The sequence below is a fragment of the Rattus norvegicus genome, chromosome 3, assembly GCF_036323735.1.
Source record: "Rattus norvegicus strain BN/NHsdMcwi chromosome 3, GRCr8, whole genome shotgun sequence".
In the NCBI taxonomy this organism is placed as follows: domain Eukaryota; kingdom Metazoa; phylum Chordata; class Mammalia; order Rodentia; family Muridae; genus Rattus; species Rattus norvegicus.
The window spans coordinates 81319286-81332346 of record NC_086021.1 but is presented as its reverse complement, the minus strand read 5'-3'; the positions used below and the strand labels follow the sequence as shown (position 1 = coordinate 81332346).

The 13061-nt window shown below is 46.5% G+C and overlaps 1 protein-coding gene across 3 annotated transcripts in view; it reads left to right on the top strand.

Moving 5' to 3' along the window:
* Window positions 1–11525, top strand: part of Pde11a (phosphodiesterase 11A) — a 383576-nt gene extending 372051 nt beyond the window's left edge. For all 3 annotated transcript variants that reach the window (NM_001127480.2, NM_080893.2, NM_001127481.3), the window contains one exon: window positions 10196–11525. In NM_001127480.2, the coding sequence (NP_001120952.1) occupies window positions 10196–10357 (162 nt within the window). In that variant the 3' untranslated portion in view covers window positions 10358–11525. The remainder of the gene's footprint in view (window positions 1–10195) is intronic.
* The last annotated feature ends 1536 nt before the right edge of the window (window positions 11526–13061 follow it).

Here is a 13061-nt window from a genome sequence, read left to right as displayed (position 1 = left end):
ACAAACACACACACATACGCACACACACATATGCACATACACTTGCACACACACATACACACACATGCACACACACAAACACACACATGCACACACATATACATACACATACACACACAAACACACACATACACACACATACACACACATGTGCACACACACACACACACACACACACACACGCACACACACCTGACAATGTGTTTTGGTCTCTGCAAACCTTTCGCATAGCCAACTTGTCATTGGTATTGCTCAGTAGTAATACAAAAAAATCATTTTCCAAGTTGAACAAAGTAATCCATCCTGTGTGGTAAACACAGTGTAATGCTGAATTCACACAAGGAGGACATAACTGGTTGTGGGTTTTCTTTTCTGGGTTCACCTGGATCATCGACAGGCTAAATGACCAACCCCTTTGAGTCCCCTTCCCTAAGAGCTACAACTGTGCTGTCTCATTAACTCTGCCCGCAGAGGGAGCGGACATCCTCCTCCAGTGTCTGCTGGATCCACAAATCAGGACAGGATGAGACTGTAGGAGCCTCTTTAAAAACAAAACAATCCGGCCCTCCATGCTGGACAGGCTGGGTCTGGGGAAAGGGAAATGCATACGCTCAGTGTCCACCCTGCCGTGAAGTGGGAGAGCTGTTGGCTGAGTGTCAGCACCTCACTTCTGTGTGAGGAAGGTGGGACGCCCATGAGCCAGCCACCAGTTCAAAGTTTTGGGGAGCGCCAGGAGAGGCCTCAGCAAATCCAAGTGAGACCTAGCATGGGAGATAAAAGGAGCAAAGTAGGGGTGCTCAGCGGGTTCCAGCAAAGTAGGGGTGCTCAGCGGGTTCCAGCGGGGATGGGACTTAGAGACAGAGAGGGGCGATATGTAGGGGGGTGGGGGTGCTCGCCCTGGAAGAGCTCTAGTCTTTGTGGTAGTGGGGGTTGCACACTCCAGTCACCCGTCCCCTGAGAAGAGAGCCTAGTCCACCCGTTGTGATGGCCAACTCCACACACAGAGTGGCTAAAGAGTGGCCCAGGGGCTAGTTTTGAATGGAAGCAGAGGCGCAGCCTCTAAAGTCACATCTCTGTCACTATAGCTGTTAGTGCACCACAAAGAAACGGAGGGGAACTTCCAGGTTAAATCCCACTAGCCTCAGGCACACTCCTAAACAAATCCTAGGGATATCCTGAGGCTAGCCTGGAGGGGGGGTGGGGCTCATGGAATAGAAGAGTTACTGTTCAGGAGAGTTCATTTATAACCCACTGCTATCCTTCCCTCCCTCCCTTCCTCCCTTCCCCCTCCCTCCCTCCCTCCCTCCCTCCCTCCCTCCTTCCCTCCCTCTTTTCTTTCCTCCCTCCTTACCTCCCTACCTCCTTCCCTTCCTTTCCTCTCTGAGGGAGATCAGATTGTTCAAGGATTAAGTCTATTAGAATATCCTGCCACCTTCACAGAAAACAGAGACCCAACTAGGACATCATTTATATTCTGACTCTAGTACCCAATAAAAATAACCTAGACTAGCCAACGGGCTACTGTGCTATGGCACCCACACAGGCATGAAGAGACCTAGCCCCTCTTTATCCTTTGTGTTTAGCACAGGGCTGCCTTATTAAAGTTTGCCTCACCATCACAAGATCACCACCGCAGCTCCAGCGATTAAGTTGAATTTCCACCACAGCTAGGAGATAGGGATAAAGGTGAGAAAGAGAGAAAGCACCTTCAGGCTGAGCATGGTTCTTTGAAGCACTGTGCCTGAAATCTTGCCTTAGGAACTCTGCTTACATTTCACTGGTCTCTGATAAGTTCAAGGAAGGCTAAACTGCATACAGGACAGTCAACATGCAAACTCTGCTAGAAATGCCAGTGTCAACAGAATAAATGACCGTGTCCCCAGATAGGCCAGAGGTTATACGGCCATAGACTCTCAACCTCTTTGCCAGAGAAGGACAAAGTGTATAAATGGCTCACACTCCCAGCTGCTGAAAGCCCACTGTGTCATGGTGAGAGTCGGGCCTCTGCAGGGGCTTCTTCCTTCCCGCCCTGTTTCCATTCCCACGTGTCAGCTCCGTAGCTTGACAGCCTTCGCACCCTGTCCACGGTTCGCAGGGTGGCCCGTTTTCTTCTGCTGGCTGTCCTCACATGAGTCTAAAACCACTGCAGGACTGGTGTCTGTCTGCTAAGGACATTTATGGGGAAGTTATTTTTTTTTTTTTAGTATGGGCAAACAAGACCTGCCTAGAAATTTTTTCTTTTCTTAACTCTCAGGGTTGCCCCATACAAAATTACATACTGATATCACAAATATGATAACTGGTGACTAGTGTGCAATCTGGATTCAAAAATCCATGTTCAAACCCTAATACTGTCTTCCCCAGGCAAATTAGATAACATTTCTCTGCCGGGGATCTTAGAGTCTTCGGTTTAGTTGGTTCTGTTTTGTTTGTTTTTGTCCATAAAATGGGAGAATAAAGATATACCTCCTGCTGGTTGCACCGAGGACTTAATAAGGAAAACTTATATGGATACACGACCTGACAGACCCACATGTGTAACAGATGCAAATATTTACTCTTTATTTCCAGGCTTCTGAAAATTACACAAACGGATACTCTAAAGCTACCTACCACTAGACATCTCTTCCAAGACGTCTGGGCTTGCTTCTGAGCTCACCGCTATCGTTTGATTGTTTGTTTTTCCAAGTACGGTTTAAAAACTGCTGGGAGCCTCATATGGTAGTTAATACATTATCTTAAGCAATTTAATGCAAATTAATTTTTACACAACCTTGAGTTTCAAAAGCCATAGGACTGGGGAGGGGAGGAGAGGGGTTTAGGAGGCTGTTTGCTCTCTCCATCTGGACCCTGGAGCGGCCCCATCTGCTCTCCCGGGTCCCACCAGCTCTCAGCAGCTCCCCTGCCAAACAGCATGTGGAGCCTTTAAACTCAACAGCATGGTTGAGCGCCCGGAAAGACGAATGCTTCAAGTTTTCTAGGAACATGGGGGGATTACTAGGGCATTGTAGCATTCTGTTTTTGAACTGTCACCCAAGTCAGACATCAGGTTCCTAGTTAGTTTTATCTCCGAGTTTGCCTCTCTCTTGGGATTTCGAGTCTCACTCTCTGAGGGGGTTTCTCAGGCTGAGCGTGAGAGTTTTGGACTTGTTCTGATGAGTATTCCGGCAAATGATGGGAACCAATGAACGGTTCAGGAGGGACAGCTTGACCTGTAAGGGCCGGTTGGACTGGAGCAAATGGAAGGCAGGAGACTAGTAAGGATGCTGTCACGGGATTCAGGTGGAGGAGTGTGACAGCCTGAAGGAGGAACTGGAGCATCAGCAACAGATACAAGTACAGAGACCCTGTGGAAGGGGTGACTGTGGCATGCTTGAGTGAAAAGGGCAGTGCTGTGAATTCCAGAGGGGAGTTGCTGCACGGATGACAAGGCTTGCTCGGCTCCTGGGAGAGCGGCCCTGTGAACACATGGGGGTCTGAAGGACAGGGATGAGTTTAGCTATGCCAGGTCAAGTCATTGTGTCTTCAGCCATGACAGCACATGGGAGAGGAGGAGCTTGAATGTGACTCATGGGTGACTGTATCACTGCTACCTGGCATGTCCAATCTGGGGCTGTTCCTATCGGAACCTAGAAGCTCAGCAGTCCACTAATTTATTAGTGAAGACACGCTACCACACTTGGCTGCTTCGAGCTCAAGTCACCCACCGTAAATAGAAACCGCCTACGTTTCTCAAAGACACTCTTGCCCACTGTGACTCATCAGTCATGAGAGTCTGAGACTCTGAAGGCCCCCCACCACTGACAAGCCCCTCGCCCCTTCTGCTGGAGGTCTGGGTGGCCATGTCAGCCTCATGTAGTGTCTGTGCTGTTCCGTTTCAGAATGCCAGAGCCCAGAGGACCCCGACCTTTCACTCAGAAAGGACACAACCATGGTGGTAGAACAGTGCTAGAAAGCTTGCCTGACGTGAGTGCCAACTCCAGTCGTCCATTTTATCAAAAGCCAAGGAGGCAGAGATGCAGCCTTGCCTAGCATACCCTGCGGTCAACCCTGGGCAATCAAAAAAAGGGGAGCATTTCAAAAAGTACTCTGACTCCTTCCCGTTCCATAGACTGTCTCAGAGTTTCTCATAGTTCTCTTTTATAAAATACCGGTAAGAGACGACAGAAAATGCTGCCACCTTTCTAGCGATTTGCAACTATAATTCAACAACAATAGTCTTCATCCATAAAAATTAATGTCGAGCTCAGACGCCTTCCTCGGATATTAAAGTATTGACGAGGTATTTGGGCACATGCAGGTTCAAAGCCCAGTATGGTGTGAATTTGTTTGCTCTTTTGCCCTTGCAACGGCCATCAGGCAGAGCGGCTGCCCCCATCTCTAGGAGCAAGCCAGGCTCCTACTTACTCTTTTGTCCCACGTCTTGATGTCACAACCCCAGAAGTGACTGTGGTCAACGGCAGACGGTAGCAGGTGTGGATCATGGCTAAAGGAACACGAGGCCAAACTCTGGCTGTTCGCAGCTCAGTGTGCTGAAGGGAATGTAGTCTCAGGAGTCATAGCACCAAGAGATGTCCACTTCAGTGAATTTCTGACAGCTGGTGGCTGGGAAGGGGATAGTCTACGTCATCTGTTCAAAGCCAACCCCCTCGGAGACTACACAGAAAAACAGGGTGGGGTCAATTCTTGAAAGCACTAAAAATAAAATGCAGAACGTTTTCCGTATGGAAGCTATAGCTGGAGAGATTGTTGGCATGCTTTGGGTCCGCATACACAGGAAGACAACAGGAGGCTTCTGAGAGAAGGCCAAACCTGGGGAGAGTGCTCAAGGAGGGCTAGTTGTCCAGGGAGGGAGCCGCCACACTACTTGAAACCAGCAAGACTTCAGCAAACTCCAGCTCAGTCTCTCACTGTATGGCGACAAGCAAGGCATTTGACCTTGAACTGCAATTTCCTCACCTATAAAGAGATGCTAAAGAGACCCATGGCTCAGAACCGCCATGATGTTCCTGTGAGGTAACGGCATCAAACCCCAGCCCTGGCCTAGTGCAGTGAATGTTCATTAAATAAGCCCTCCTCGTCTCTTTTTCTTAAATGTCATCAGGAACAGGAAAGGGGGAACATCATTTGGCCAAGGGAAGGTATCTTTCGGTCTCTGCTAGCAAAGATACTGTACTGTATGTGTGGGCTCATAGCACGTGGCAGGAAAGCTTAGTTCAGTTAAGTACTGTGGTTTGTGGCTGGGATGAGTCTGCAGACACCTAGCAATACATGTATTTCTCAAAGATAAAGGTACTTTGGATGACAACAACTTGAGTAATAGAGAGTACTGTTACCAGCTTCTAGGGTACCCTACAATGCACAGCCTCCACAAAAACCATTTATCCGACCCACAGCCTCCGTAGCACTGAGGTGGAGACACTGCAGAAGCCACAACCTCTTTCATTACCCACTGAGCTGCTGTGAACAAGCCCTTCATTTAGATCTTGACTTTTCTCCATTACAAACTAACAGCAACACAGATAGTAATAGTAATGATAATAATAATAATAATAATAATAATAATAATAACAACCTCGTGAGGTTCTTGAGAAAGTTAGCCATTGGCGTGCCTGAAACAGCACAGCCTGGCACTAAGTAAGCATCCCATAGCACATGGTGTTAACGGCAGGAACCGGTGAGATGAACAGTGGCCGAGCCAGATGCCCGTAAAGGACCAAGAGAGTGAATCAGCTGCAGGAGATCTCGATGGAGTCAGGTGGACAGCGTCTTTCAGGAACCGGGCTTGGGGGAGGGATCAGGCTTGGGAGGGATGGAGTCCTCTGTGTACACAGCAGCATCTGGATCGTACAGGGGAGAAAGGTCCCAGTGGCAGATCTGTGTTCTTCTTAGCTTTACCCACTCTCACTCTTCTCAAGGCCTTGAGACTGTATTTTCTTGTTAGCATATAAGCCTCTTGTTCTAAATCTTAGACACTGTTTATAGGGATCGATTTAGCAGAACCTATCAAAATGCAAATTCACATACCATTTGACCTAGAAATGCTAATTCTATCCTCTGACCTTCTGCTATTCTTCATCCACAAAACAGCTACATACAGGATATCCTTGGCACCATTACTTAGGATGGCCAAATATAAACAACACTGATTTCCATTAGCAACAGAGAACTGGTTTAACAAATTTGACAGCTGTGGAACACTAGGTAGCCATTAAAAAATAAAACCCTTCATTTTTCATTTATATAGATAAATGTGGTTCTTGAAGGCCACACTAACAGCTGATCATACCCAGTGTCTCTTGGGATGGAAATCCAATGGTTGGGGCAGTGTGGAAGGAGGCTTTACACTGTACATCTTGTACCCTCATGTATCCCTTGAGCTATGTGAATGTTACTTGTTGAAAATATAAATAAAATATTGTGCTAGTCACCGGAGAGCTCAACAATGGAGTGTGGCTTTCCAAGCCAGGAAGGGGGAGTCCCTCAGCCACCCAGATGACTAGGTGTCCCCTCATATAGAAAGTGTCCCAGGTACTCCAGATGGGTCAGGAGAATGCTAGCGGTATTCAACTCTTGGGTCCAACTGGGGTTTCACAGAATCAACACGGGTCATGAGTCCCATGTTGCTCTGCAGGAATCCTGTCAAAACCCTGGGAATAAGTTACAGAGCCATACTCTTGAGCTCAGAGAAGGAAACAGTATTCTAAAGCCAGAAGTCAGAATAAAGCAGACCTCCTTGGGAGGCAGTGTGGTCATTGCTCCTGCGGGCATCTAAACGGTGGCTAATGACCATGCAACCATCTGTGAGTCCCTCATAGGTGACAGTGGGTACTGTCCCCCACCCCCTCTCTCCAGGAGGAGGGATTCACTTTCACAGAACCATCAAGGATTATCTGCTGGTGGCCAGCCTTCAAGAACGTCCACCACTTTCTATGTGCTAGAAGCAGTTCTCTTGCTCAGAGCACCTGGCTGACAGTCACCATGAACCTTGGGGCTTGGATTCGCAGATATACCTCTCTTTGTGGGAAAACCTATTCTATTCCCTTATTCTATTCGGACTGCATAACCTTTCAATTCTTCACCCAGAGCGTCAGCAGCTGCTTCTGTGGCTTTTCTCACAGAAAGCACAAAGTTTGCTTTCGTTATGTACTTGAATGAGTTTCTGACAGGCGGTGGCTGGGAAGGGGATATTCTACTTCCTTTCTTCACAGACACAGATACACTAGTTCCTTGCCCTTGCAGCCAACTGCATTTATGTACGAACTTATACCTTCAGAGCGATTCCTCGAGATGGGGAATTTTGCCGCCTTTGTCCAGAACCAACACTTGTCCTAAGAAAAATGATTCTTCCTCTGGTAATCCTGTCTCTGGAGAAAACAAAGAAAAAGAGGGAATTTTGAAAAATCAGTATTTCTCCCCCTAACACCTCCCCCCAAGTGTTTTATTCCACACAAAGGAAGCAAGAGAAAAAAGAAAAGAAGAAAGATACAGTGGGAAAAGCTATTTGGGGCTAAGCCAAACTAACTTAAATGCTTTAAAGAATAAATTGGTGGAGAAATCCGAATCATGGGCAGGTGCTAGGAATGTAATTTAGTAAATGCTCGGGAACCTGCCAAAGAAGAGAAAAATGTGTTGCTTTTGAGATCATTTCCCAGCAGCTCCATAAAAGAAAACTGATTACAGGAATTTAATAAGTAAAACAGAGCCAGAAATAGTGTGATCAAATGAGTTTTTAATTACATTTCGGCAGAAAAAAAATTCCAATTCGTGCTCCTGGGATTAAAAAAAATAATAATAATTTCTAGAGAAATGCTTTTGTAGCAGGAAAATAACATATACACTAATTTCCATAGGAATTACAGTAGTCAGTTTAATTAAAAGGCTTGATCCGAGTAAAGTGGAGCCGGTGCCAAGACATGCTAAATAAAACCATGGCAGTCACTGCTGCCTCACACTGTTGTCAAAAATAAATAAACCGACAGACAAACAAACAAACGCTGAGTACCAGGCAGGGTTTAGGCATCTGCATTTTTCTCGTGGAAATAAAGGGAATTTTTGAGCCCTGGGATATTGTATGGCTTTGCTCTTTTCATATGTGAAATAAATGGTATAGCTGACTTTAAATGAGATATTTCTAGTCAGTACGACCAAAATCACTGGAACACACACACACACACACACACACACTCAAACACACACATACTCACACACAAACACACACACATGCACACACACACACTCTCAAACACACACACACAGACTCAAACACACACATACTCAAACACACACACTCAAACACACACACATGCACACACACATACTCAAACACACACACTCAAACACACACACATGCACACACACATACTCAAACACACACACTCAAACACACACACATGCACACACACACTCTCAAACACACACTCTCTCTCTCACACACACACACACATGCACACACACACATGCACACACACATGCACACACACACTCTCAAACACACATACACACTCACACACACACACACACACACACACACACACGCATGCATGAGAGGCGGGATGGAGGAAGGTTAAGAATAGATGTCACAGGGCATCAATGTGAAGAGAAGAATTATCTCCAACAGTAAGAGTCTCACGATTTACTCAGATATGTCCAGGAGAATCTGTCAGGTTTCCTGACAGGTGTTTTGGCCTGTGCTCAGGGGAAGGACACCCTGCCATCTTTAAGGTGTTTACGGATGCTTAGCCTGAGCTTTCTCAGTGGGTTCTAACTCAGTTCGTCGGTGAGATCCTCAGCCCACCCCATAGTATCCCATCTCTGGGTAGATCGAGTCAAAAACTGCCTCGCTGGCATCCAATTCAAATGAGACAGCTAATGGTCAGGATTCCAGTGCCAGGGGTCATCCAGGGCTTCTGAGGCCAGAGGTCACTCAAACCACTTGGAAGCAGGGACCTCATCTCTTAAAAGGAAAACTTAAACGCAAAGGGAAGTATCTAGAAGGATCTGTGGATCTTGTGCAGTTAAGGACCCTGCAGCATCAGTTCCATGCGCCTGGTGATCCATCTGTCCCGTATGGCACTCCTCAGATCTCCTCTCCCCATCTCCTCATGCCTTCCCATCCCTCTCTTCCACACCCCGACCCCTTCACCTCATATCTGTTACTAGAGTGGAAACAGATGTTTGAATTAGACGGAATCCAAGGTTTTTAAACTGTGAGATTAGGAACACTGAGAACGTTAAGTAGAAAGGCTTGCAGTCAAGCCGCCAAATGCGAGGAAGACAGGGCTGTAGGAGAGCAAAAGTCATGTCGGCGGGCTCCTATGAAGACCCTTCCTCTCCCCCATTCACGTCATTTAGAGCTGCGTCATTCCATGTGGATCTGTGTGCTCAGCATGGCTGCCGTGCATTTTGCTTTCCGAGGAAAGCGAGTCATTGTAAGTTTTTTGTTTGTTTTGTTTTTTTTTTAAAGATCTATTTATTTAATTGAGTACACTGTAGCTGTCTTCGGACACACCAGAAGGGGGCATCGGATCCCATTACAGATGGTTGTGAGCCACCATGTGGTTGCTGGGCATTGAACTCAGGACCTCTGGAAGAGCTGTCGGGGCTCTTAACCACTGAGCCACCCCTCCAGCCCTTTTGTTTTTTAAGTTCCCAGCCTGATAGACTGATAGGCAGAGCTCTCTCAGGTAGGCAAAGACATGTGCATTAATAATTACAGGCGAGGGCTGGAGAGATGGCTCAGCGGTTAAGAGCACCCGACTGCTTTTCCAGAGGTCCTGAGTTCAATTCCCAGCAACCACATGGTGGCTCACAACCATCTGTAAAGAGATCTGATGCCCTCTTCTGGTGTGTCTGAAGACAGCTACAGTGTACTTATATGTAATAAATGAATAAATTAAAAAAAATTAAAAAAAAAAATAATTACAGGCGAACTGTGCTTGTAGACCCCGAGCCTAAAGGCCGCCTTTCAGCTGAGTACTACCCAACCCTCTTGTCTCTCACTCTCTGCGTGGACTCTTTGAATACAACACGACAGTGTTGGATGCCTGCACGGTCTCAGCCATAGTTCATGGTTACCAGCGTAATCATTTCCTTCCATATAACTGGTTCCCATTCCCCCTTGAAACAGAAAGAGGAAGACTATACATGACCATGACCCAGCTGTCTCTCTCCACCTGTTTCCTCTTTGTTTTAGGCCTTGGTGAAAGTCAATGCAAAACTGAAGCCGATGCTGGACTCAGTGGCCGCCAACCGCAGGAAGTGGGAAGAGTTGCACCAAAAAAGACTACAGGTCTCTGCTGCCTCCCCAGTCCCTTCCAGTCCCAGCCCAGCGGTGGCCGGAGAGGACAGACTGTAAACCACCCAGAGCTGCTGCGCCACCCTGTGGCCTGGAGGACCCTCTGCATCCTGAACTATCTGCTTTGGTTGAATAGCATCACCCTCTTCGTTCAGCTCGGACAGTCCTAAAGCTTTGACTGGATCAGGAAGCACACAAGGAAGTGTGCTTGGCGGCAGAGAAACGGAAGGATGAAGAGAATACGACCCTCAACTTTGTCATGAACCCATGCTGCTGGATTTGGATCCGTGGACCTGAAGGCCATCACCCCACTCGTGCTGAGTTGAGAGGACACCGTTGTAAAAGTGTCACTATGGCTGCTTCCTGTATGGCACTTTTCTGTTATGAGCATTTCCTTTCTGTGCAGCCTCTCCGGAGCAGGCTCCAGCCGGTCCCAAGAATGCAGATTTGCATTCTAGGTGTTTTGTTTCTAATCTACTGCTTCTTTGTAATGCACCAGACCCTTCGTCTCCTTTGCTAGTGGATAAGCCTGCTCCCTTTATTAGAGCCAGGTAACCCCAATCTTGCTTGCCACAGTAGTAATATAGTGTGTTTGTCTAATTGGTGTTACACAGGAGCTGTAACTCTGCAGTGAGATAGATCATGGTTCAGCTTTTTAATTCAGCCTTTGTTGCAAACAAAGCCTTTTTCTAGGGGGAAACAGATTAATAATTTTATTAAAGCAAAGGTGAAAAGGAATCTAAGGCCACATGTACAAGTGACATGTATGAACACCAGAACTGCTTCCAACAAAGAAATATTTCACAGGTGCAGAGGAACCCTGTGACCAGTCGTGGAATAGTTTGAGGTGAAGGGGATGAAGGTTTGGGGATAAAATTTAAGGAACCCTGATTTTACATTTTTCCTTACATGTAAAAAAGAATGTTCTAGAAAGGCCAGGAAATAACACCTGCACAACCTATATCCAGTAAGAAGTCAGATCTACAGCACGTGAAAACAGTTTTAAAGAGGTATGCTCACTAGAAAGCTGCCTGAGACACTAAGGACAGGATCTGTCTTACCCAAAGAACATTGGGCTTCCTGTCCCTCACTTTGCATTACTAGTTGAGTGAGTTTGGACCTAGATTTCTCTGTGTCAAGCGAGATTACACTAGGAATTTATTTGCAGTAATCTTAGCATTAAAATCTTTTGTCCAAATAAACTTCCAAGGATTCCCCAGGGCACAAGATAGCTGGAATCTGAAATTTTCTGTGTGAAGCAGGTTTTGGGCGCCCAGAGTCCAGACAAACATGACTTTGTTCACATACATGGTGCTCCATAGAGAACTCCCTAGGGAATGTGAAACCTGAGAGTCAGCCCAGCTCTGAACAGTCAAAAACTTAACAAAAATTTTTCCCTCAACTTACAAAACATTTTTTCTTACTTTTACTGATCAGTATCAGTTTTTAACTTTACCAAATTCCAAAAATATAGGGGTCGAGTTTCACCGTCCTTGCATTCTGGGTATTCAGGAGATGTTTGAAGATGGGGGTAGTTAAATGAAACTAACAAGACAGGAGAGGAGTAAGCTGAAAATCATGCAAGGAAGGCAGCTTTACTGTGGCAAGAAACAATAAAATTATAAACCAGGCAAAGGATAAAGCTAGAAAAAGAAACTAGAGAGAAGACTACAGGAGAAATAGGGGCAGAGGCAGATGATTAAGACAAAACGGCTAAGGAAAGGTGAAAGTCAATCCAAACAAAGAAAAATCATCGCACTTCCAGAAGGAAAAAAAAAAAAAAAGAGGGTGCAGAACCGTATCATCAGTTGAGCAGGAAAGAGAGCCGATCACACAGGGAGGGGCTTGACAAAGGAGAGGAGAAAGAGATTCCTGCACTAAGAAACAATGTTGCTAGGTGCCTTTTACAGCTGTGTCTGCAGGGAAGACCGGAGAGACTGCAGGGGGAAATGAGCCCAGGGGGGAAAAAAAAAAAAGCCTCCACAGCGCAGGTAAGAAGAGGCTGTTCAGATTTATGGATTTTATTAAGCCGGTTTTCTGAATCACTCTGCTATAAAGGAAAATAGCTTCTGCAGAGCTGTCTCCCCTCCTTCAGGTGAGGAACAAAGGAGAGGCGGAGCTAGGAATAGACAGGGTTGGGGTGGGGCTGGGCCGTCTGCATGATCATCTGGTCTGCAGCCCAGGTGCCTTCCGGTACTGCACCACATCACCTCATCACGTTTATATCTAAGATGGGAATCGAGAGTCAGTCCATATGAGGTTGCAGTGAGCACACATCTGGTACCCTTCCAAACAATAAATAAATAAATAGGCAGAAAAACGGATACCAGTCCATCTGCAGCCAAGAATTTCAAACGTGTGCTTTATGATAATACCGAACCTAGGGTCTTCCAGAGACTGCAGGCAGCAATGAGACAGGTCCCCTCCACCCTGAATGTCGATACTACATAGTGCTGAGGGGCACATAATTTATAGCACAGACCCTACGGCTTCCACAAAGGTTGAGTTTTCCTCTCCTCTTCTTGCCTTTTTATTGGCTTTACTGCACGGTTGCCAATAGCAACATCCACTGGTAGCAAAGGGAGTTCAACACCATTGCAATTTGCCAGACAGTGGAGGCCTGACAATGTCAACCATCAATCAAGTAGCTGTTTGTAATTGCCTCCATCTATTTCCCCTGGCTCGGGTATCTTTCCCATTGTGGGTCAAGATTCAGAAACTGCTGACTAATGTCCCCGGCTCTGTTCCTCCATGGCTATGGGGA